At 43.4% G+C, this 27,516-nt stretch overlaps 1 protein-coding gene across 1 annotated transcript in view; it reads left to right on the top strand.

Annotated features, from left to right (window-relative positions):
• Nucleotides 1–27,516, top strand: part of GRIK3 (glutamate ionotropic receptor kainate type subunit 3) — a 669,988-nt gene that overhangs the window by 333,587 nt on the left and 308,885 nt on the right. Inside the window, exons 6-7 of the mRNA XM_056557135.1 lie at nt 7,790–7,963; nt 18,811–18,954. Coding sequence (XP_056413110.1) covers nt 7,790–7,963; nt 18,811–18,954 — 318 coding nt within the window. The remainder of the gene's footprint in view (nt 1–7,789; nt 7,964–18,810; nt 18,955–27,516) is intronic.

Consider the following 27,516-nt stretch of genomic DNA (forward strand, 5'->3'; position numbering starts at 1 on the left):
TACTTACAGTACTTATAAGCTGGTGTATGCTCCACAGGAAGTTGCGTAGTTCTTTCCAATCTGACCACAGTGCTATTTGCTGACACCTCTGTCCATGTCAGGAACTGTCCAGAGCAGGATAGGTTTGCTATGGGGATTTGCTCCTGCTCCGGACAGTTCTTGACATGGACAGAGGTGTTAGCACAGAGCACTGTGGTCAGACAGAAAAGAAATTAAAAAAGAAAATAACTTCCCGTGAATCGCTTATACAGCAGCTAATAAGTACTGGAAGGATTAAGATTTTTAAATAGAAGTAATTTACAAATCTGTTTAACTTTGTAGCACCAGTTGATTAAAAAAAATGTTTTCCAGTAGAGTACCCCTTTATGCAGTGGTGAGGTTATGCTGGGAGTTGTGGTTTCACTGACCATAACTGTAGAACTGACAAGCGACTACAGCTCTGATAGGACAGAGAGAGGAGAATGTACAATATCAGTGACTACAGGTGACGTCTTCTCTATAGTGAGGAGAATGTACAATGATATCAGTGACTACAGGTGACGTCTTCTCTATAGTGAGGAGAATACACAATGATATCAGTGATTACAGGTGACGTATTCTCTATAGTCTTCCCTTATCTAATTCAGATGGTACATACCGCCTGGTCCAGCTAAAACTTCTGTCTGTAGAATGTGACGCCCAGACGTCTCCTCACTATGTCAGCGCATTCTCATCCTCTATATGAAAACAAGTATTATTATAAACCTGCCAGACACTGTATCCTCTAAATATAATACTACTATACACTATACTCTTTGATTATAAACCTTCCATACACCATACCCACTGAATATAATAATACCACACACTGTACATTCTGAATATAATACCAACACATACTGTACAGTCTGAATATAAATCTGCCACATACTGTACCCCTGAATATAATACTATCACATACTGTACCCTCTGAATATAATACTACCATATACTGTACCCTCTGAATATAAATCTGCCACATACTGTACCCCTGAATATAATACTATCACATACTGTACCCTCTGAATATAATACCAACACATACTGTACACTCTGAATATATTACTACCACCCACTGCGCCCTCTGAATATAATACTTAGAGATGAGCAAACTACAGTAAATTCAACTCGTCACAAACTTCTCGGCTCGGCAGTTGATGGCTTTTCCTGCATAAATTAGTTCAGCTTTCAGGTGCTCCCGTGGGCTGGAAAAGGTGGATATTGTCCTAGGAGAATCTTTCCTATGAATGTATCCACCTTTTCCAGCCCACCGGAGCACCTGAAGGCTGAACTAATTTACGCAGAATAAGTCATCAACTGCTGAGCCGACAAGTTCGTGACAAATCGAATTTACTGTAAGTTTGCTCATCTCTAATAATACTACCACAAACTGCGCCCTCTGAATATAATACTACCACCCACTGTGCCCTCTGAATATAATACTACCACCCACTGTGCCCTCTGAATATAATACTACCACCCACTGTGCCCTCTGAATATAATACTACCACAAACTGCGCCCTCTGAATATAACGTTGCCATACAGTGCACCCTCTGAATATAATACCACAACCGCAGTAACACCCCTCAACATCCTTTAGCTGATGCTAATACCACGGGAGGAGGGTATTGGTGGTGTTGCTAGTGGATGATCGGGGTGCTACTACTGGGGGGGGGTGTTGCTGAAGGATGATGAGGGTGCTACTGACCATCCCCCCTGGCAGTATCACCCCCATCATCCATCGGCAGGATCATCCACCATCAGGATCTGCTGATGGAGGTGCTGCTGGGGGGGGGGGGGGGTAGTTGCTGGCGGATGATGAGGGTGCTACTGCCAGGGGGGGGGAGCATTAGGTAGGCAGCAGTTCCCCCACATTAGGTAGGTAGCAGTTTCCCCACATTAGGTAGCATCTTTTCCCCACATTAGGCAGCATAGATTCCCCACATTTGGTACCAGTTTCCCCACATTAGGTAGCAATTTCCCCATATTAGGTAGCACAGATTCCCCACATTAGGTAGCAGTTTCCCCACATTCGGTAGCACAGATTCCCCACATTAGCTAGCATAGACTCCCCACATTAGGTAGCATAGACTCCGCACATTAGGTATCATAGACTCCGCACATTAGGTAGCATATACTCCGCACATTAGGTAGCATAGACTCCCCACATTAGGTAGCATAGACTCCCCACATTAGGTAGCATAGACTCCCCACATTAGGTAGCATAGACTCCCCACATTAGGCCGCAGGTTCCCTTGCAGGTTCCCCACAATGCGTCAAAGTCTCCCCCCCCACACACACACACACACATATAAAAAAAAACACATACAACACAGAGAGACACACACACACACAAACACACACAGTCAGAGAGACACACACTCACAGACAGACACACAGACACACAGTCACACACACACAAACACACACACACACACAGAGTCACACAAACACACAGTCACACACAGAGTCACACAAATACACAGAGTCACACACACACTCAGAGAGTCACACACACACACACAGAGTCACACAAACACACAGTCACACACAGAGTCACACAAATACACAGAGTCACACACACACTCAGAGAGTCACACACACACACACAGAGTCACACAAACACACAGTCACACACAGAGTCACACACACACTCAGAGAGTCACACACACAAACATAGATAGAGACAGACACACACACTCACCCATCCAGCGCAGCGATCCTTCTCACCGGGCACAATGCGAGTGACGTATCTGACGTCCCCCTGCGAGGCAATGCGGTGTGACGTCAGGCCGGCGCAGACGTGGGAGCGGAGGCCGGGCACAGTACTGGTGAAGGTGAGGGGGGGGGGCGTGATGACGGACGGGCGCACTGAAAGGGGGGGGGTTGCTAACGGACGGGCGCACCGCACACACAGCACGGGGGGGGGGGTGCTGACGGATGGGAGGCCAAAAGGAAAGAAGCAATCTAATTGGTTGCTATGGGCAACTGGGCAACTTTTCCTCTGCACAGGTTTTGATAAATCTCCCTCTATGTCTTTATATGTCTTGGATAATATTGCAGATTTGTTGCAGATTGTATACACCAAACAGACAAGGTAAATTGGCGGCACAGCAGTGCAGACTACAGGAATCTAGGGGTTAATGCTCTCCATTGAGCCTGCAGACAGTCATGAGTAATGTTCCAATTCACACAGGTACAGGGTGCTCTATCTTCAGATAAATAGTATATATAGAAGAAGTAGATGGCACTCACCTTTGTTCGTGTGCAAAAATCATACAATCATGCCAGTAGTGTGAGCATGTCTGACCATAAGCATGGATTTTATGCACTTTAATAAAAATATTTTTGCACATGAACACAGGTGAGTGTCATCTATTTTTTCTATATTTGTGGACTTGTTGCAGATTGGCTCCAGTGTTTACAATAAACCATCGCAAAAGTTTCTGCTGTAGATATTAATAAATATGCCCAGATTTATCAATCTGACTAATGCCAAAACTGGTTTTGCCCAGAACAACCAATTGCAGCTCAGCTCTCATGTTACCAGAACTCACTGAAAGCTGATTGGTTGTTATAAACAAAACTATACAGAGCAACTTCTCCCCTTTTCTCTATACAGGTTTTTTTTTTTTTTTCAATCACTCTGGTTGTGTATGAGGCCTTAGATATATATGACATAAGTAGTCAACAAAGGCCTTTTGGCACTTTTGGGTAGTTTTGCAGCTTTCATATGTTGATACATTTGCTCTGAGTGTTCCTTTAAAGGGGTATTCCAGTGAAAAGCTATTTCTTTATAAAAACTGGCTCCAGAAAGTTAATCAGATTTATAAATTACTTCTATTAAATAATCTTAATCCTACCAGTACTTATCAGCTGCTGAAGTTGAGTTGTTCTTTTTTTGTCTGACAACAGTGCTCTCTGCTGACACATCTGTCTGTCTCAGGAACTGTCAAGAGCAGGAGAGGTTTGCTATGGGGATTTGACTCTACTCTGTACAGTTCCTGAGACAGACAGAAGTACTGGTAGGATTAAGATTTTTTAATAGAATAAATTTACAAATCTGTCTAACTTTCTTAACCCCTTCAGGACGGAGCCCATTTTGGCCTTAAGGACCGGAGCGTTTTTTGCACATCTGACCACTGTCACTTTAAACATTAATAACTCTGGAATGCTTTTAGTTATCATTCTGATTCCGAGATTGTTTTTTCGTGACATATTCTACTTTAACATAGTGGTAAATTTTTGTCGATACTTGCATCCTTTCTTGGTGAAAAATCCGTAAATTTGATGAAAAATTTGAAAATTTTGCATTTTTCTAACTTTGAAGCTCTCTGCTTGTAAGGAAAATGGATATTACCAATACATTTTTTTGGTTCACATATACAATATGTCTACTTTATGTTTGCATCATAAAATTGACGTGTTTTTACTTTTGGAAGACACCAGAGGGCTTCAACGGTCAGCAGCAATTTTCTGATTTTTCACAAAATTTTCAAACTCAGTATTTTTCAGGGACCAGTTCAGGTTTGAAGTGGATGTGAAGGGTCTTCATATTAGAAATACCCCGTAAATGACCCCATTATAAAAACTACACCCCCCAAAGTATTCAAAATGACATTCAGTCAGCGTTTTAACCCTTTAGGTGTTTCACACGAATAGCAGCAAAGTGAAGGAGAAAATTCACAATCTTCATTTTTTACACTCACATGTTCTTGTAGACCCAATTTTTGAATTTTTACAAGGGGTAAAAGGACAAAATTTTTACTTGTATTTGTAGCCCAATTTCTCTCGAGTAAGGACATACCTCATATGTCTATGTAACGTGTTCTGCAGGCGCAGTAGAGGGCTCAGAAGGGAAGGAGCGACAAGGGGATTTTGGAGAGTACGTTTTTCTGAAATGGTTTTTGGGGGGCATGTTACCTTTAGGAAGCCCTTATGGTGCCAGAACAGCAAAAAAAAACCACATGGCATACCATTTTGGAAACTAGACCCCTCGGGGAATGTAACATGGGATAAAGTGAACCTTAATACCCCACAGGTGTTTCACGACTTTTGCAAATGTAAAAAAAAAAAAAAAAATTACCTAAAATGCTTGTTTTCCCAAAAAAAAATTATTTTTAAAAAGGGTAATAGCAGAAAATACCCCTAAAAATTTGAAGCCCAATTTCTCCCGATTCAGAAAACACCCCATATGGGGGTGAAAAGTGCTCTGCTGGCGCACTACAGGTCTCGGAAGAGAAGGAGTCACATTTGGCTTTTTGAACGCAAATTTTTCTCTGGGGGCATGCCGCATTTAGGAAGCCCCTATGGTGCCAGGACAGCAAAAAAAAAAACACATGGCATACCATTTTGGAAACTAGACCTCTCGGGGAACGTAACAAGGGGTTCAGTGAACCTTTATACCCCACAGGTGTTTCACGACTTTTGCATATGTAAAAAAAAAAATTTTTTTTTTACCTTAAATGCTTGTTTTCCCAAAAATTTTACATTTTTAAAAAGGGTAAAAGCAGAAAATACCCCCCAAAATTTGTAACACAATTTCTCCCGAGTACGGCGATACACCATATGTGACCCTAAACTGTTGCCTTGAAATACGACAGGGCTCCAAAGTGAGAGCGCCATGCGCATTTGAGGCCTAAATTAGGGATTGCATAGGGGTGGACATAGGGGTATTCTACGCCAGTGATTCCCAAACAGGGTGCCTCCAGCTGTTGCAAAACTCCCAGCATGCCTGGACAGTCAACGGCTGTCCGACAATACTGGGAGTTGTTTTGCAACAGCTGGAGGCTCCGTTCTGGAAACAGTGGCGTACCAGACGTTTTTCATTTTTATTGGGGAGGGGAGGGGGGCTGTGTAGGGGTATGTGTATATGTAGTGTTTTTTACTTTTTTATTTTATTTTTTGTGTTAGTGTAGTGTTTTTAGGGTACAGTCACACGGGCGGGGGGTTCACAGTAGTTTCTCGCTGGCAATTTGAGCTGCAGCAGAAAGTTTGCGGCAGCTCAAATTTGCAGCCAGATACTTACTGTAATCCTCCGCCCATGTGAGTGTACCCTGTACGTTCACATTGGGGGGGACATCCAGCTGTTGCATAACTACAACTCCCAGCATGCCCGTTGGCTGTCGGTGACTGCTGAGAGTTGCAGTTTTGCAACAACTGTAGGCACACTGGTTATGTATCACTGAGTTTGTGACCTAACTCAGTGTTTCACAACCAGTGTGCCTCCAGCTGTTGCAAAACTACAACTCCCAGCATGTACGGTGCATGGTGTACGGTGACTGCTGAGAGTTGTAGTTTGCAACAGCTGAAGGCACACCGGTCGTGAAACACTGATTTAATTAAAAAAAAACTCTGAGTTTCACAACCAGTGTGCCTTCAGCTGTTGCAAAACTACAACTCTCAGCAGTCACCGACAGCCAACGGGCATGCTGGGAGTTGTAGTTATGCAACCAGCAGATGCACCACTACAACTCCCAGCATGCACTTTAGCTGTTTGTGCAAGCTGGGAGTTGTAGTTATACAACAGCTGAAGGTACACTTTTCCATAGAAAGAATGTGCCTCCAGCTGTTGCAAAACCATAAGTCCCAGCATGCCCATAAGGGAATGCTGGGAGTTGTGGTGGTCTGCCTCCTGCTGTTGCATAACTACAGCTCCCAGCATGCCCTTTTTGAATGCTGGGAGCTGTTGCTAAGCAACAGCAGGAGGCTGTCACTCACCTCCAACGATCCAGACGCTGCAGGTCAGTCCCGCCGCCGCAGCTGCTCCTGGGGCCCCGATCCCAACAGGGGCACCGGGGATCGGGGTCCCCAGCACCCGGGGTGCATGTCCCGCACCCGCTCACGTCCTCCAGAAGAGGGGCGGAGCGGGTGCGGGAGTGACACCCGCAGCAGGCGCCCTGATTGGTCGGCCGGTAATCCGGCCGACGAATCAGGGCGATCGTGAGGTGGCACCAGTGCCACCTCACCCCTGCAGGCTCTGGCTGTTCGGGGCCATCAGAGACGGCCCCGAACAGCCAGTAATTCCGGGTCATCGGGTCACTGGAGACCCGATTGACCCGGAATCGCCGCAGATCGCTGGACTGAATTGTCCAGCGATCTGCGGCGATCGCCGACATGGGGGGGCATGACCCCCCTGGGCGATATGCCGGGATGCCTGCTGAACGATTTCAGCAGGCATCCGGCTCCGGTCCCCAACCGGCTAGCAGTGGGGGCCAGAATTCCCACGGGCGTATGGATACGCCCTCGGTCCTTAAGGACTCGGGATGCAGGGCGTATCCATACACCCTATGTCCTGAAGAGGTTAAGCCAGTTGATATGAAAGAAAAAAAAAAGGTTTTTACTGGAATACCCCTTGAAGGCAAATGTGGACAAACCTATTATTGTTTTTTTAATCCGGAATAGTCCAGAAATGGTTCTCTAAAAAAGATATTTTGAAATACCATGTGTAGTTCTGATACTATGTTTATACATATTTGTATTATGATTGTGTGATCACATATAGAACCTAGATCAAGTATGCATGTATCTCTAATTCTTCAGCTAGACATCTGTATTTCAATTTATACACTGTATGTAATATGCCACGTAGACTCTTCTCGTTATAAACACTTTAGACATATACAACATTGGTTCTTATTATGACCAGATGGCTCACTTTTTTATATAACAACTACAGGCAAAAGCATACTAAGATATTTCAAATTTTTATATTTACACCTACATAATTCAATAGTTTGGTTCTAACAAAGTTTTTATGTTTCTGGACAGGACCTCTATGCATTGGACCTGGATCCGTATCGTTACTCTGGAGTGAATCTAACCGGTTTCCGAATCCTAAATGTGGAAAACCCTTATGTGAGCACCATAGTAGATAAGTGGTCAATGGAACGTCTTCAAGCCCCACCCAAGCCTGAGACTGGTCTTCTGGATGGAGTAATGACGGTACGCACAACTGAGTCAGGGCTTTAGCCTTTATTTATTGACTTGAAGATGTGAGATGTGTAACTCTGCAGATCAATTCAAAAACGTAGATCCATGACTTATATTAACACAGTTATGTGTAGTGCATGAGTCTTTGAAGCAGTCACAATTACCCCTACATTGTAGTTGTATCATGAATTCAATGAGATTTATTATCATTTTCTTTCCTTTTTCTTTCATTTACAAGGATGTTATAAATTACTCTATTACAAAAGTTATAGAAAATCTGGTTTTCTGTAGAAATGCAATGTTCTAAAAGGTTTTCTATAGACCCCAATTGTTAAGGCTTGAGAAGGCTTTCATGAATAACTCCTTTGTCACACTGTGTGTAAAAAAAAAAAAAAAAAAGAAAGATTTCTAAATTTTTCAAACCAAAGAAAAATCTCTAAATAGTTTTTAGAAAAAAAAATCATAACATGTATATTAGGCTTGCATGAGATTCGTCATGCAAAAATGTGAAATAGAATTATAATTATAAAATATAATCATATATAGGAAAAAGGAAAGATCGAAGACTGCTAAAAATTTAGTTGTTGAAAGGAAACAATAAGGATGCATTCACACCATGTTTTAGCCAGATGGCAGCAGGAAAATGTCAAAATCGGCCGCGACCGTATCTTCGCCAGGCCCGTGCTGCATCTCATTCATTTAAATGTGCCGACCGGAGTCACTCGGGTCGGCTCATTATTGGACCGTATCTGGTTTTGTGACTAGACTGAAAACCGTGGTATGACGAGGTTTTCAGTCCAGCCACAAAGCCGGATGCATAGAAACATAGAATGTGTCAGCAGATAAGAACCATTTGGCCCATCTAGTCTGCCCAATAATCTGAATACTATGAATAGTCCCTGGGCCTATTTTATATGAAGGATAGCCTCATGCTTATCCCATGCATGTTTAAACTCCTTCACTGTATTTTCAACTACAACTTCTGCAGGAAGGCTATTCCATGCATCCACTACTCTCTCAGTAAAGTAATACTTCCTGATATTGCTTTTAAACCTTTGCCCATCTAATTTAACCCCTTAAGGACCGAGGGTTTTTCCGTTTTTGCATTTTCGTTTTTTCCTCCTTGCCTTTAAAAAATCATAACTTTCAATTTTGCACCTAAAAATCCATATGATGGCTTATTTTTTACGCCACCAATTCTACTTTGTAATGACATCAGTCATTTTGCCCAAAAATCTACGGCGAAGCGGGAAAAAAAATCATTGTGAGACAAAATTGAAAAAAAAAAAAAAGCTGTTTTGTAACTTTTGGGGGCTTCCGTTTCTACGTAGTACCTTTTTCGGTAAAAATTACACCTTATCTTTATTCTGTAGGTCCATAAGATTAAAATGATATCCTACATATATATAATCATAACTACATGCAGGAAAATTAACACGTTTAAAATTGTCATCTTCTAACCCCTATAACTTATTATTTTTCCGCGTATGGGGCGGTATGAGGGCTAATTTTTTGCGCCGCTATCTGAAGTTTTTAGCGGTACCATTTTTGCATTGATAGGACTTATTGATCGCTTTTTATTCATTTTTTCATGATATAAAAAGTGACCAAAAATGCACTATTTTGGACTTTGGAATTTTTTTGCGCGCACGCCATTGACCGTGCAGTTTAATTAATGATATATTTTTATAATTCAGACATTTCCGCACATGGCAATACCATATATGTTTATTTTTATTTTTGTTTCATGTTTATTTTTTATTTGTCATTCGGCGATCGGACAGCGAGGAGGCAGGTAGGGATCCTCCTGCTGTCCTGTAAGCTGTTCGGGATGCCGCAATTTCGCCACGGCTATCCCGAACAGCCCACTGAGCTAACCGGCATGCTTTCACTTTCACTTTAGACGTGGCGTTCAAAGTATAAAGGGTTAATAGCGGGCGGCACCGCGATCAATGCCGCACGCTATTAGCCATGGGTCCCGACCATTGATAGAGGCGTGGCCCCACATTATAGATCGGGAGCGGACACATGACATACCGGTATGTCATGTGTCCTTAAGGGGTTAAAACTATGTCCTCTTGTGGTAGTTTTTCTTCTTTTAAATATGCTCTCCTCCTTTACCGTGTTGATTCCCTTTATAAATTTAAAAGTTTCTATCATATCCCCTCTGTCTCTTCTTTTTTCCAAACTATACATGTTAAGGTCCTTTAAGCTTTCCTGGTAAGTTTTATCCTATAAGCCATGTACTAGTTTAGTAGCTCTTCTCTGAACTCTCTCTAGAGTATATATATCCTTTTGGAGATACGGCCTCCAGTACTGTGCACGATACTCCAAGTGAGGTCTCACCAGTGTTCTGTACAGCAGCATGAGCTCTTCTCTCTTTCTACTGCTTATACCTCTCCCTATACATACAAGCATTCTGCTAGCCTTTTCTGCTGCTCTATTACATTGTCTTCCTACCTTTAAGTCTTCTGAAATAATTACTCCTAAATCCCTTTCCTCAGACACTGAGATCAGGACTGTGTCAAATATTCTATATTCTGCCTGAGGGTTTTTACACCCCAGGTGCATTATCTTGCACTTATCCACATTAAATTTCAGTTGCCAGAGTTCTGACCATTCTTCTAGTTTGCCTAAGTACTTTTCCATTTGGTGTATCCCTACAGGAACATCAACCCTGTGACATATCTTTGTTTCATCAGCAATAAGACATGCCTTAGCATCGAGACCTTTTGCAATATCACTAATGAAGATATAAAAAAATTGGTCCCATTACAGATCCCTGAGGTCCCCACTGGTAACAAGACCTTGCTCTAAATATTCTCCATTGACTACAACTCTCTGTTGTCTGTCACTCAGCCACTGCCTAATCCACTCAATAATATGGGAGTCCAAGCTCAATGACTGTAGTTTATTGATAAGTCTTCTATGTGGGACAGTGTCAAAAGCCGTACTAAGATTTAGATATGCAATGTCTACTGCTCCTCCGTTATCTATTATTTTAGTCACCCAATCAAAAATCAATAAGATTTGTTTGACATGATCTCCCTGAAGTAAACCCATGTTGTTTTTCATCTTGCAATCCATGAGATTTTAGATGTTCCACAATCCTATCCTTTAGTAGGGTTTCCATTAATTTCCCCACTATTGATGTCAGACTTACTGGCCTATAGTTGCTTGATTCCTCCCTACTACCTTTCTTTTGAATGGGCACGAAATTTGCTAATTTCCAATCTTCCGGGAGTACTCCTGTTACCAGTGATTGGTTAAATAAATCTGTTAACGGTTTTGCTAGTACACCACTAAGCTCTTTTAATAATTTTGGGTGTATCCCATCAGGCCCCTGTGACTTATTTGTCTTTAACTTTAGACAGCAAACATAGAAGAGGAGAGGGGGTAGAAACTGGATCGGGACGTTAGTAGGGGGGGGGCGGAAGGGTGGGGGCGGGAGGGAGGGGAGGAAGGGTTAGAGGAGAGGAGGGGGAAGGTTCGATAGAGGAGAAGGGTCAAGTAGCATGGAAAAACCTGGAGGATATTCAAGAGGACCATTTATTTTGCCTTAGAAGTTCTTATAACTTGCTTGGGAATAAATAAACTACAGGGGAGAGTGACTGATGCGTAGGGACCTGTGTAGAGATGAGCGAACTTACAGTAAATTTGATTCATCACGAACTTCTCGGCTCGGCAGTTGATGTCTTATCCTGCATAAATTAGTTCAGCTTTCAGGTGCTCCCGTGGGCTGGAAAAGGTGGATACAGTCCTAGGAGACTCTTTCCTAGGACTGTATCCACTTTTTCCAACCCACCGGAGCACCTGAAAGCTGAACTAATTTATGCAGGATAAGTCATCAACTGCCGAGCCGAGAAGTTTGTGACGAATCAAATTTAATGTAAGTTCGCTCATCTCTAGACTTGTGTGTAGGCTCAGATCATAATAGGAAAAAGACTAAGGTCATAAAAGTAATTCTTAATTGGTATACATTAAAATAGAAACACATGCTTAAATAAATGCAATGAGATCAGGATGACACAAATATGTAGCAAATCACAGCTGATACTTGATGCTGGACCAGTTACCAACAGCCCCTCTACACTGGCCCTGCTAGTCCGTATGGACCCCTAACTGTTAATGCAGGGAGACCTTCCTATAGAATGCCAACCTGCATCCGGAACCTCCTATCTCTCCCTAGGAATGGAGGGAATGGGAAGGTCCCAGGTGCAATAAGTATTGTAGGAGACCGTTAGTGGTCTAGTAGCTGGTTTTCATAGACCTCCACAAAATATATTCGGTGAGTATAGAAATAGTAAACACTTATATACACTCTGTACAGGTATTACGCACAATGCTAGTCACAATCAAGCAACAATATGGTCTCCTACAATACTTACTGCACCTTCCGATTTCCTCCGTTCCTAGGGAGAGATAGGAGGTTCCAGATGCAGGTTGGCATTCTCTAGGAAGGTCTCCCTGCATTAACAGTTATTGGTCCATACGGACTAGCAAGGCCAGTGTAGAGGGGCCGTTGGTAACTGGTCCAGTATCAAGGATCAGCTGTGATTTGCTACATATTTGTGTTATCCTTATATCATTGCATTTATTTAAGCATGTGTTTCTATTTTAATGGATACAAATAAAGAAATACTTTTATGACCTTAATGTTTTTCCTATTATAACTTGCTTGGCCTCTTTCTGCCTAATCTTGTAGATTTCCCTATCTTCATTGCTCTGGGTTTTTATATAATTACTAAATGCTAGCTTTTTGTTTTTTATGATTTTGGCTACTTCTGCTGAGTAACACAGTGGTCTCTTCCTTTTTCTGCAAAAATGAGACAACCGGAGTGACTATCTGACTCGGGTGAGCACATTTAAATGAATGAGATGCAGTGACCGGTTTTGAAATTTACCTGCCAGATCCGGCTGCCGTCTAACTGAAACCTGGTGTGAACGCACCCTAAAAATGAAGCAGACAAAAATGTGTATTATTTTTTTTCAAAGATAACCAAGTATAAACCATATACAATCATGTACAATGCAAGCAGGCAAGGAAATATATTGGCAATGCCATTCATTGGCTTCATAAAAAAGCAAACAGTTCAATTCCAGCATTAAGTCATTCAAGACATATGGTGTTAGAATTGAAATTAAGTGGTTTTCTGCTCTGGACATTTGTTTTATAAAGCCTACTATGCCAGTTAGGCCAATTTCACTTCTGAATTTTCTCAGTGGAGAATTCTGCCACAGAAATTAAAATTCCGGATCTGCTCAGAAATTCATTGTGGGGACAGCAATGCAGTCCGCGCAGTCTAGCTCCAACTGCTATAAGCCCTGGTTACCCTTGAAATCTCTGGCTAGAAATTTTCCAGCCAAAGATTCCATTGTGTGAACACGGCCTTAGGTTTAAAGAGTAGCTCCCACCCTATTTTTTTTTCTGTCCCTGCCTATTGCCAATCTATCCCTAACCCACTCCCTGCTTTTAATTTTTATTTTTACTATATTAAAAATGCCTTTTGTCTGCCTGGCAGTGTGCTCACTACCAGGCAGACTTCCCCAGCAAGCACTACGTCACTGATGCCTGCTGGGGGGGACTTCCGCCCTTAGTTCATCTACACAGGGTGCCTCCAGCTGTTTCAACACTACAACTCCCAGCTTGCCCTGACATCTATTGGCTGTCAGGGAATGCTGGGAGTTGTAGTATTGAAACAGCTGGAGGCACCCTGTGTAGATAAACTATTAGTTAGTTACATGCGGCGCTAGCCCGTCCCCTCCGTCTCCCTCCCCCCGCGCCATACCCCGTTCCCTAAATCACAAACCACCCCCCGCATACCCTGTTCCCTCCATCACAAACCCCCCTCCCGCATACCCCATTCCCTCATTACACTTACTGCAGAGTCCGGCAGCGGGTGTGCAGGGACAGCGGCGGCGACGATGTGCGGGACGGGAGGAATGGCCTCCCAGCCAGTGGCCGGGGAGCCAATGCGCTCGCTCCCTGCATGTCTGATTGACAGGCAGGGAGCAAGCGCAGGCTGAATGAAAAAGGACCGATCCCCGGCCACATCAGTCCTTTTTCAGGCGTGACGTCACGCCAGGCTGCAGCCGGCCAGTAGGAGGGAGACCCCTAGTGGCCGGTTTTCAAATGTAAATTAAACCATTTTAATAAAAAAAAAAAAAAAGTATATTAGAGATATGTTGTAGTACATAAGTACTACAACATATCAAAAAATAAAGTTGGTGACAGTGCCCATTTAACACTTTTTAAAATGCATTCACCAAAATACCCTTTTAAAAAACTCATGCTGTAGATACCTTCCTGACATATTAATTATGAGCTAGGTATAAGGGGGCATTTACATTTTTAAATGGGTGATACAGATGTTTGGTAGTCACGCAAAAACATTTTTAATGTGATCTTATATACTATACATTAAAAAAATGGATACATTTGCAAGAGGGGAAATATATGTTCATTGATTATACAATTTAGCTTTTGGCTTCCCCGGAGTCCTAAGAGAGTCATTAACTAAAGTAAACATAGAGGTTGATTTGATATTGATTTTATCTATTTTCTGCTCATTATCGGTATATGGAGGTAACAGATATAGAGGAAGTTATTATCTGTCTGTATGATTATCATAACACACCCATAAATATTGGAATCATTGGTTTTGCACTACCGAAATCTCTAGAGTCATACAAAAGAGAATTATAGTTTGAAAGACATTTTTTACTATAACCTATTTAATATCTATCTAGAAATCCACATATTTTCAAAGGACACTTCTGCTGAGAGAATATAAAAATGGAAGAAATGTTAAGTTATTAAAACGCCCAAAAACCCTTAATCACTAAAATATCAATATATGAAATATAGAATTCAGGGAAACTGAACTTTGTTCAATAATGTTAAATATTCCTCCTATTCTTTCTTTTCCAAAAACTTAAAATTATCTCTTTTCTAAACTCTCTACTTAGTTTTAAGGGCGTTGTGTGATATTTGGAGCATCTATTTTTTACTGTTGTTCCTTTTGTAAGCCATTATTATAACCCCATCATTTATCTCCAGCTATTTTTTCACTTTGTGACATCCTTCTGCGACCCTATGTATTTTATAACTTTCTTTTTTCGCCTGGAGATTTCCAAACATACAATTTTCCTTGTAGCCTGTGGTTGTTTCTCTGGAGTGAGCTCCACCTCTAATCACAACCTCTTCAGAGTCCAGATGCCACTAGCCTCCAGTATTGTTCATCATCTGCTCCTGCAATAAGGAGGTCACATACACACTGTGGATGATACGTTGGCAGCTTCAAAGGTTCCAGGTCATTGGGCCAATGTACTCAGGCAGTTCTGGAGAACATTCAGAAATGGCACTAACTCTGATCCTAATGTTGTTCCTTTGGAATAGTATTTGGTTTTCAATAATTGAGGTAGTTTACTCTACAAATTAACATTTCGACACTAGAATCAGCTTTATGTCAATATTACATAAAATTCTAAAAGCATACTCAGGATTGAAAAACTTAACTCCCTAATCGATCAATACAATTTTGATAAACACAAAAATGACTAAGACATTAACTAAAATAAATAAAATATGGAGTTAAAATATTGTTGTAGATTAATGCTACGATAAATCAGAAAGCCAATAAATATATGCCACAGGTCTAGTTTGAACATACGCCCACCACAAAACGATATATTTCTATATTATCTATATAAACTATGTATACTTGTATATCATTATATCATCCTCTACACTATTTTTCTATTGCAGTTACAATGACCATTGATTAATAATAATTACCATTGTTTTCAAGATGTATGTAAAAATATAATGTCCTGTATGAATATAAGCATTAGTATATATCTACTTAAATGGATACACAGGCCCTGTCATCTTATCCCCTATCCAAAGGATAGGGGATAAGATGTCTGATCGTGGGGGTCCTGCCGATGGGGACCACCCACAATCTCTCATTCAGCACCCACCTTTGTAAGGTGAGTGCGGAAAGAGAGATTGCGGGGGTTCCCAGTGGCGAGACCCCTGCAATCAGACATCTCATCCCCTATCTTTTGGACAGGGAATAAGGAATAAGATGTCTTAGGGCAAGAGTACCCCTTTAAATCCAAAAACATCAATTAAAAAATTGCTTCTTGATTCTCATTGAGTACTCTATCAATGCTCTTTGATACTGTTTGTTTATTGCTCACTTAATAAAATTCTTCTGAATATAAAAAAAAAAAAAAAAATTGCTTCTTAGTCTCAATTTTAGAAAATGTTTGTTCTTGTAGGAAACAATTCTGGACCATGTTTCTTACAACTTTGTATTGCACGACTCTTTTGCTGTTTCCCCTGGAAATGTAAAAGAGGGGCATGTTTTGTTGACAAAGGGAATGGTAACACCCAGTATACATTACTACTCATCAGATGGGTATTCATTCCTTCTGGAGAAATTTCTGGCTTGACAGTGGCTAAAACTCAGTAGTTGAAGTGCAAAACTGATGTTTAGGGGAAAATTACCTAAAAAGGTGTCATGACGGAGATGCTTTGCAAAATCCTTCTTCCCAGGATGCCCGGTAGAGTGCTAATGGACTTTGAAGCTCCGCATACCAATAATGGTGATCACCTAAAAAATAAATGTTACCCCTTTCACCTAGATGGCATGCCGATCACAAGCTAAGCCAGAACAACCTGCTATGTACTGACAAGGAACAAAAACCAAAAACAGCACTATCTGCAGATGGGTGCAATTTCCTTCTAGAGATATCTCTGGCTTGGTATTAAATCCAAAACTTTGTAGTTTTAGCATTGGTGCAGGAATGTTTCAGCATACAGTTGTAAGAAAAGATGCTCCAGAATTGGTATTTCATAGGGAAGACAAATCTATATAAATAAAACTTAATGGGAGAGATTCTCAAAGTACTTTGCGCCCAAAAAAAGAACTTCTGTGCCAAAATTTTGGCACAAAAAGTATTGATTACATTTTCAAAGACCTTTGTGCCGCGGTTTACTCTGTTCACGTCAGTTTTGTAAAAATGAGCTTCTATATTGTCTGCTTTACATGATATTTTCAAAGCGGTGAGAGTCTAGTGTACATCAAAAATTTCACACCAGCTTTTTGATCACAGAAATGGTTGTAGTTTTAAATTTTTTTTGTTTTTTGGCAAAATGTGTTACTTAAGTAAATATAAAAAAAAGAAATATTTTTACTGAAAAATTATATATATATATATATATATATATATATATATATATATATATATATATATACTTATTATTATTATTATTATTTTTCTTGGTTACTGCACCTGCACTCACATTTAAGCTCAGAAATGTATTATTTATACAGTTAACACTTGTCTGGGCACTAATAACCATGTAATATTTTGTGATATGTTTCCACCAGAATTTTCTGGGATGTAAAATTTGCCACACAAAATTTGGTGCACATGTTACTTATATGTCAACAACACACTTAGGATAGGTAATTTAACCCTTACCCACCCCCATTTGCCAGGGTCGTTTTTTTTTATTTAAAGTCCCATACAAGTCTATGGGAAATATATGTTACTGCATAACTTCCAAATGGCTAAAGATATTTCGATAATACTTGGTCACATGTTACTTATATGTCCACTTAAAATATAGGATAGTTCATTTAACCATAACCTACCCCCATTTACGAGGGTTGGGGTTTTCATTTAAAGTCCAATGCAAATCTATGGGAAATGTATGTTCCAGCCTAACTTCCGTAAGGCTAGAGATATTTTGATAATACTTGGTCACATGTTACTTATATGTCAAATAAAAATATATCATAGTTAAATTAACCCCTAACCTACCCCCATATGTGAATTATGGGGTTTTGGTTTCAAGTCCCATGCAAGTATATAGGACTTCTGGTGCCTTACTCCACAAGCTCTGCCCTGCATTTTCTGGTGAATGTGTCAGTCACTGGCAAGCCATACCCTCCCTGTATGCCATACCCCATCTTGAAAAGACATACCCACCTTTTAAGCCATACCCCTTTTATGTTCAGCTTACAATATGTTTACAACGCAGCCCCGTCTGAGGGCGGCATAATAGGATTAGTGAGGATTAGATATGGCGATGGGATATGAGGACAGGGTATGAGGATGGGATATGAAGTCGAGATATGTGGATGGAAAATGAGGATGGGAAATGAGGACGGGATTTGGGGATGGGATATGGGGACAGCATATAGGGACAGAATATGAGAATTGGATATGAGGTTGGGATATGGGGACTGGATATAGGGACGGGATAGGAGATTGGGCTATGGGGACGGGATATAGAGATGGGATATGACGTCAGGATATGAGGTCGGGATGTGAGGACGGGATATGAGGTTGGGATATGAGGTCGGGATATGGGGATGGGATATGGGGATGGGATATGAGGTCGAGATATGAGGACAAAATATGAGAATAGGACATGAGGTTGGAATATGAGGAGGGGATTTGGGGTTGGCATAGGGATATGGGGTCAGGATTTAAGGATGGGATATGAGGACAAAAGCTTCCTCCTTTGTTGCTTTTCTTCCCCCACAAGGATAAGGTAGGAAAAAACGGGCAGTGCCAGGTACTCAGCTAGTATGTTCTAAAACAAGCTTGTCATTAGAGCCAAATATGGCACATTCTAGGGAGGATAAGGGAGAGATTGTTTTAGTGTGGGTGGTACATATATTGAATAAAAACCTGTACTATTGCTGGATTGAATGGGTTGCAATTTTTGTTGTTTGGTTTTTGAGTTTTGTATAATCACTATGAATGCTTTACATATATCATATACTCAATAGTTGTAAGATTCTTGTCAATCCCAATGCCATTCCCCTTTATTTTAGACAGATGCTGCTCTGACATACGACGCGGTTCATATTGTATCTGTTTGCTATCAGAGAGCACCCCAGATGACCGTCAACTCATTGCAGTGCCATCGACATAAAGCTTGGAGGTTTGGAAACCGCTTTATGAACTTCATCAAAGAGGTAAGATTCCAGTTTGTCTACGAAACCTTAAAGTGCAACGTTATTTAAAGATGCTGCAAAATGCAAGAAGCAGGAAGATATTGCTACATGATTTTTTATAGGCAACTTATTTTTAATAACAGCTGGGCATTTACTTCTGGTTTTCAAGCTGCACACTATGTAAACTTTTATAGATTTTCTTCTCAGTTTCCTATGAGTTCAACTCTATTATAGGACTCCTGCAAATATGAAGTGATAGGAGACAAGACAAGAATGTTTCATTAAATTTGGAAAATGGGGAGATAGTTTTTATAACATGCAGAGTAGGGAATCGTTGACTATAACAAAATATTGGGTCATTGGAAGTCATGATATCTATGGTAGATTTATTGTTGTATGATATATCTGCTTGTGAATTGGACTACCCATAAAATAACAGTTTAAGTGCATCTTTATGTATGGTGTATCTTCTCACATTTTTTTTTCTCCTGAATTGTTTATTTTATTTTTTTTTTTTTTAGAAATCAACAACTAGATATTCTTAGACCAATGTTTCCCAATCAATTTGCCTTCAGCTGTTGCCAACTACAACTCTCAGTATGCCCCGACAGCCAAAAGCTGTCCTGGCATGTTGGGGGTTGTAGTTTCACAACAGTTGAAGGCACACTGGTAAGGAGACACTGCCCTAGACAGTTGGACATGATTAGCACTGAATCGGTAGTAGAAACTATGTAGAAATATGCCCTATTGAGAAAAATGCTAACACCCATAATAAAGGGGTATTCCAGGATTTGTATTTTATTTGACTATGCTACACGGGCTGTAAAGTTAGTGTAGTTCATAATATAGTGTCTGTACCTGTGTTTTATGGTTGGTTTTGCAATTCTTCTCAGATTTTTGCCCCAAAGTTTATTTTTAACAGCATACAAAATGAGTGTGCAGTGCGGCCCAATACATTATATCACTAATCAGGTGATGACAGGGAGCCTGCCTACTTCAATGGGAGGAGCAACCAAAAGGTGGAGGGAGATCATTCTGCAAGTAATTGTATTTTTGCAACAGCTAGAAGCACCCTGGTTAGAAAACACTGGTCTATTGCATGGAAAGGATCACAGGTTTCAGTGGGGGGAGTGGCTGATGTGTTGGAGGAAGATACGTGACTACATACTTGCAAACAAAGAATCAAGGGACTTGAAGTTGAAGGGAGGAACTCCAACAGGAAATAGCCAGTTCACAAAAAGATAGCCACAGCGTTATGGTTGACTCAGAACATAGCCTTTTAGCCCCAAGACAGGCACAGATCCTTCTTAATTAGGTCCATTACTGTCAGCCAGGTAAGTAATAAAATCACTTTATGGTCAATAATCCCATTAACCCCTTAACGACACAGGACATAAATGTACTGCATGACCGCCAGCATCAGGGTGGTGCTCACGTCATGCATGGCAGGTCTCGGCTGCTATCAGCAGCCAGGGTCCCGCCAGTAATGGCAGAAATGCGCGATCGCGCTTATGTCCGATGTTAACCACGCAGCATCTGCGATGATTGGATTGCACGCAGCGTTGCCGCAGAGAACCAATTGTCCATGATGGCAGACGGAGGTCCCCTCACTTGCCTCCGTCTGTCTCCTGGGGTCTTCTGCTCTGGTCTGAGATTGAGCAGACCAGAGCAGAAGATCACCGATAATACTGATCAGTGCTATGCCCTATTCATATCACTAAACAGTATTCGCAATCAAGTGATTGCTATAAATTGTCCCCTATTGGGACATAAAAAGTGTAAAAAAAGAAAGTAAAAATAAAAGTAAAAATAAAAAAGTAAAAAAAGAATTAGAAAAATCCCCTCCCCCAATACAAATGTAAATTGTCCCTTTTTCCTCATTTTACCCCCCAAAATTATGAAAAAAATAAATAAGTGAACATATTTAGCATTGCCACATGTGTAAATGTCTGAACTATCAAAATATTATGTTCATGATCCCATACAGTGAACGGCGTAAACGTTAAAAAAAAAATAAAAACATAAGTTTCATATTTGCAAATGCGGTACCAATAAAAAGTACAGATCACAGCACAAAAAATTTGCCCTCATACCACCGCTTATACGGAAAAATTTGAAAGTTATCGGTCATCAAAAAAGAGGGATTTTAAACGTACTAATTTGGTTAAAAAGTTTGTATTTTTTTTTAAGCGCAACAATAATAGAAAAGTAAGTAATCATGGGTATTATTTTAATCATATTGACCCTCAGAATAAACTAAACATGTCATTTTTACCGTAAATTATACAGTGTGAAAACTAAACCTTCCAAAATTTGCAAAATTGCGATTCTCTTTTCAATTTCCCCCACACAAATAGTATTTTTTTGGTTGCATGATACATTTTATGGTAAACTGAGTGATGGTATTACAAAGAGCAACTGGTCGCGCAAAAAAAACAATATGAAAATATAAAAGAGTTATGATTTTTAGGCAAGGAGGAAAAAACTAAAATGCTAAAATAAATTTGGCGGAGTGCTTAAGGCCCAAATGGGCTGAGTCCTTAAAGGGTTAATACATTTACAGGAGAAATGGTAGAAGAATGGCACAACACAGAATCCTAAGAAATGATGCTCGTGCAACAGGATTTTATGAGGAATGCTAACATTTACTAAAATAAACATTTTGTGCTGCCTCAATAGATACTGTACACAAATAGATGATTGATTGATAGATAGATAGATATACAGCAACAGAAGAATGCAGCAGCACACTGCCAGCACAAGGATATAGGTGCAACATGAATATGCAGTTAAAACATGGAGAGCTATACAGCTATGGTGTAATAGATGCAAATGTGAAACTATGAAATAGTGAGGCACTTAGCTCGCAAATTTGTCTCCGCCGGCGGTCAAATAGCTTGGACCGTCCCACCGCAATAAAGTAGCCTCCTGGGACGGACCCTACTGTCACGATGCCGGCTGGCAGGTAGTGGACCCTCTGTGCCAGAGAGGGATTGGCGTGGACCGTGCTAGTGGACCGGTTCTAAGCCACTACTGGTTTTCACCAGAGCCCGCCGCAAAGCGGGATGGTCTTGCTGCGGCGGTAGTGACCAGGTCGTATCCACTAGCAACGGCTCACCTCTCTGGCTGCTGAAGATAGGCGCGGTACAAGGGAGTAGGCAGAAGCAAGGTCGGACGTAGCAGAAGGTCGGGGCAGGCAGCAAGGATCGTAGTCAGGGGCAACGGCAGAAGGTCTGGAAACACTGGCAAGGGACACACAAGGAACGCTTTCACTGGCACTAAGGCAACAAGATCCGGCGAGGGAGTGCAAGGGAAGTGAGGTAATATAGGGAGTGCACAGGTGATAACTCTAATTGGAACCACTGCGCCAATCAGCGGCGCAGTGGCCCTTTAAATCGCAGAGACCCGGCGCGCGCGCGCCCTAGGGAGCGGGGCCGCGCGCGCCGGGACAGAACAGACGGGGAGCGAGTCAGGTAGGAGAGCCGGGGTGCGCATCGCGAGCGGGCGCTACCCGCATCGCGAATCGCATCCCGGCTAGCAGCAGGATCGCAGCGCCCCGGGTCAGAGGACGTGACCGGGGCGCTGCAGCGGAGGAGGTGAAGCGAGCGCTCCGGGGAGGAGCGGGGACCCGGAGCGCTCGGCGTAACAGTACCCCCCCCCTTGGGTCTCCCCCTCTTCTTGGAGCCTGAGAACCTGAGGAGCAGACTTTTGTCAAGGATGTTGTCCTCAGGTTCCCAGGATCTCTCTTCAGGACCACAACCCTCCCAGTCTACTAAAAAAAAATTTTTTCCTCTGACCTTTTTGGCAGCCAAAATCTCCTTGACCGAGAAGACGTCCGAGGAGCCGGAAACAGGAGTGGGAGGAACAGATTTGGGAGAAAAACGGTTGAGGATGAGTGGTTTGAGAAGAGAGACGTGAAAGGCATTAGGGATACGAAGAGAAGGAGGAAGAAGAAGTTTATAAGAGACAGGATTAATTTGACACAGAATTTTGAAAGGACCAAGATAGCGTGGTCCCAACTTGTAGCTAGGGACACGGAAGCGGACATATTTAGCGGAGAGCCATACCTTGTCTCCAGGGGAAAAAACGGGGGGAGCTCTTCTTTTCTTATCCGCGAACCTCTTCATGCGTGAAGAAGCCTGTAAGAGAGAATTTTGGGTCTCTCTCCATATAATGGAAAGGTCACGAGAAATTTCATCCACAGCGGGCAGACCAGAGGGCAAGGGGGTAGGGAGGGGGGGAAGAGGGTGACGGCCGTACACCACGAAAAATGGGGATTTGGAGGAAGATTCAGAGACCCTGAAGTTATACGAGAATTCGGCCCATGGAAGGAGATCTGCCCAGTCATCCTGGCGGGAGGAAACAAAATGTCGCAAATAATCACCCAGGATCTGGTTAATTCTTTCTACTTGTCCATTGGACTGGGGATGATATGCAGAGGAAAAATTTAATTTAATCTTGAGTTGTTTACAGAGAGCTCTCCAGAATTTAGACACGAATTGGACCCCTCTATCCGAGACAATCTGCGTAGGCAACCCGTGAAGACGAAAAATGTGTACAAAAAATTGTTTAGCCAACTGAGGCGCAGAAGGAAGACCAGGAAGAGGAATGAAATGTGCCATTTTGGAGAATCGATCAACGACCACCCAAATAACGGTGTTGCCACGGGAAGGGGGTAAATCAGTAATAAAATCCATACCAATCAGAGACCAAGGCTGTTCGGGGACAGGCAGAGGATGAAGAAAACCAGCGGGCTTCTGGCGAGGAGTCTTATCCCGGGCACAGATAGTGCAGGCTCGCACAAAGTCCCCAACATCCGTCTCCAGAGTTGGCCACCAATAGAAGCGGGAGATGAGTTGCACAGATTTCTTGATGCCCGCATGACCTGCGAGATGGGAGGAGTGACCCCATTTGAGGATTCCGAGGCGTTGGCGTGGAGAAACAAAGGTCTTTCCTGGAGGAGTCTGTCTGATGGAGGCAGGAGAAGTGGAGATCAGGCAGTCAGGTGGAATGATGTGTTGCGGAGGGAGATCAACTTCTGAGGCATCCGAGGAACGAGAGAGAGCATCGGCTCTAATGTTCTTATCGGCAGGACGAAAGTGAATCTCAAAATTAAATCGGGCAAAGAACAGAGACCACCGGGCCTGGCGAGGATTCAGCCGTTGGGCCGACTGGAGGTAGGAGAGGTTCTTGTGGTCGGTGTAGATAATAACAGGAAATCTTGATCCCTCCAGCAGATGCCTCCATTCCTCAAGTGCTAATTTAATGGCTAGAAGTTCTCGATCCCCGATGGAGTAGTTCCTCTCCGCTGGAGAGAAGGTCCTAGAGAAAAAACCACAAGTGACAGCATGCCCGGAAGGATTTTTTTGTAGAAGAACAGCTCCAGCTCCTACTGAGGAGGCATCAACCTCCAATAGGAAGGGTTTGGAAGGGTCAGGTCTGGAGAGCACGGGAGCCGAAGAAAAGGCAGACTTGAGTTGTTTAAAGGAGTCTTCTGCTTGAGGAGGCCAGGACTTGGGATCAGCATTTTTCTTGGTTAAAGCCACGATAGGAGCCACAATGGTAGAAAAATGTGGAATAAATTGCCTGTAATAATTGGCGAACCCCAAAAAGCGTTGGATAGCACGGAGTCCGGAGGGGCGTGGCCAATTTAAGACGGCAGAGAGTTTGTCTGGATCCATCTGTAGTCCCTGGCCAGAGACCAAATATCCTAGAAAAGGAAGAGATTGGCATTCAAACAGACATTTCTCAATTTTGGCATAGAGTTGGTTGTCACGAAGTCTCTGAAGAACCATACGGACATGCCGGCGGTGTTCCTCTAGATTGGCAGAAAAAATTAGGATATCGTCCAGATATACCACAACACAGGAGTATAATAGATCACGAAAAATTTCATTGACAAAGTCTTGGAAGACGGCAGGGGCATTGCACAGTCCAAAGGGCATGACCAGATACTCAAAGTGTCCATCTCTGGTGTTAAATGCCGTTTTCCACTCGTCCCCCTCTCTGATGCGGATGAGGTTATAGGCGCCTCTTAAGTCCAATTTAGTGAAGATGTGGGCACCTTGGAGGCGATCAAAGAGTTCAGAGATGAGGGGTAAGGGGTAGCGGTTCTTAACCGTGATTTTATTAAGACCGCGGTAGTCAATGCAAGGACGTAGGGAGCCATCTTTTTTGGAGACAAAGAAAAATCCGGCTCCGGCAGGAGAGGAGGATTTACGGATAAAGCCCCTTTTTAGATTCTCCTGGACGTATTCGGACATGGCAAGAGTCTCTGGGGCAGAGAGAGGATAAATTCTGCCCCGGGGTGGAGTAGTACCCGGGAGGAGGTCGATAGGGCAATCATAAGGCCTGTGAGGAGGTAGAGTCTCAGCTTGTTTTTTGCAGAAAACATCCGCGAAGTCCATATAGGCCTTGGGGAGACCGGTTACTGGAGGAACCACAGAGTTACGGCAAGGGTTACTGGGAACCGGTTTTAGACAGTTCTTGGAACAAGAGGACCCCCAACTCTTGATCTCCCCAGTGGACCAATCCAGGGTTGGGGAATGAAGTTGAAGCCAGGGAAGTCCAAGGAGAATCTCCGAGGTGCAATTGGGGAGGACCAAAAGTTCAATCCTCTCATGATGAGATCCGATGCTCATAAGAAGGGGCTCCGTGCGGAAACGTATGGTACAGTCCAATCTTTCATTATTTACACAATTGATGTAGAGGGGTCTGGCGAGACTGGTCACTGGGATGTTGAACCTGTTGACGAGAGAGGCCAAAATAAAATTTCCTGCAGAACCAGAGTCCAAGAAGGCCACTGTAGAGAAGGAGAAGGCAGAAGCAGACATCCGCACAGGCACAGTAAGACGTGGAGAAGCGGAGTAGACATCAAGGACTGTCTCACCTTTGTGCGGAGTCAGCGTACGTCTTTCCAGGCGGGGAGGACGGATAGGACAATCCCTCAGGAAGTGTTCGGTACTAGCACAGTACAGGCAGAGGTTCTCCATACGGCGTCGTGTCCTCTCTTGAGGTGTCAGGCGAGACCGGTCGACCTGCATAGCCTCCACGGCGGGAGGCACAGGAACAGATTGCAGGGGACCAGAGGAGAGAGGAGCCGAGGAGACGAAACGCCTCGTGCGAACAGAGTCCATATCTTGGCGGAGTTCCTGACGCCTTTCAGAAAAACGCATGTCAATGCGAGTGGCTAGGTGAATAAGTTCATGTAGATTAGCAGGAATTTCTCGTGCGGCCAGAACATCTTTAATGTTGCTGGATAGGCCTTTTTTGAAGGTCGCGCAGAGGGCCTCATTATTCCAGGACAATTCTGAAGCAAGTGTACGGAATTGTACGGCATACTCGCCAACGGAAGAATTACCCTGGACCAGGTTCAACAGGGCAGTCTCAGCAGAAGAGGCTCGGGCAGGTTCCTCAAAGACACTTCGGATTTCCGAGAAGAAGGAGTGTACTGAGGCAGTGACGGGGTCATTGCGGTCCCAGAGCGGTGTGGCCCATGACAGGGCTTTTCCGGACAGAAGACTGACTACGAAAGCCACCTTAGACCTTTCAGTGGGAAACAGGTCCGACATCATCTCCAGATGCAGGGAACATTGGGAAAGGAAGCCACGGCAAAACTTAGAGTCCCCATCAAACTTATCCGGCAAGGATAAGCGTATCCCAGGAGCGGCCACTCGCTGCGGAGGAGGTGCAGGAGCTGGCGGAGGAGATGACTGCTGAAGCTGTGGTAGCAACTGTTGTAGCATAACGGTCAGTTGAGACAGCTGTTGGCCTTGTTGCGCAATCTGTTGTGACTGCTGGGCGACCACCGTGGTGAGGTCAGCGACAACTGGCAGAGGAACTTCAGCGGGATCCATGGCCGGATCTACTGTCACGATGCCGGCTGGCAGGTAGTGGACCCTCTGTGCCAGAGAGGGATTGGCGTGGACCGTGCTAGTGGACCGGTTCTAAGCCACTACTGGTTTTCACCAGAGCCCGCCGCAAAGCGGGATGGTCTTGCTGCGGCGGTAGTGACCAGGTCGTATCCACTAGCAACGGCTCACCTCTCTGGCTGCTGAAGATAGGCGCGGTACAAGGGAGTAGGCAGAAGCAAGGTCGGACGTAGCAGAAGGTCGGGGCAGGCAGCAAGGATCGTAGTCAGGGGCAACGGCAGAAGGTCTGGAAACACTGGCAAGGGACACACAAGGAACGCTTTCACTGGCACTAAGGCAACAAGATCCGGCGAGGGAGTGCAAGGGAAGTGAGGTAATATAGGGAGTGCACAGGTGATAACTCTAATTGGAACCACTGCGCCAATCAGCGGCGCAGTGGCCCTTTAAATCGCAGAGACCCGGCGCGCGCGCGCCCTAGGGAGCGGGGCCGCGCGCGCCGGGACAGAACAGACGGGGAGCGAGTCAGGTAGGAGAGCCGGGGTGCGCATCGCGAGCGGGCGCTACCCGCATCGCGAATCGCATCCCGGCTAGCAGCAGGATCGCAGCGCCCCGGGTCAGAGGACGTGACCGGGGCGCTGCAGCGGAGGAGGTGAAGCGAGCGCTCCGGGGAGGAGCGGGGACCCGGAGCGCTCGGCGTAACACCTACACTGTG

This window comes from Hyla sarda, chromosome 2 (genome assembly GCF_029499605.1).
Source record: "Hyla sarda isolate aHylSar1 chromosome 2, aHylSar1.hap1, whole genome shotgun sequence".
NCBI classification, from domain to species: domain Eukaryota; kingdom Metazoa; phylum Chordata; class Amphibia; order Anura; family Hylidae; genus Hyla; species Hyla sarda.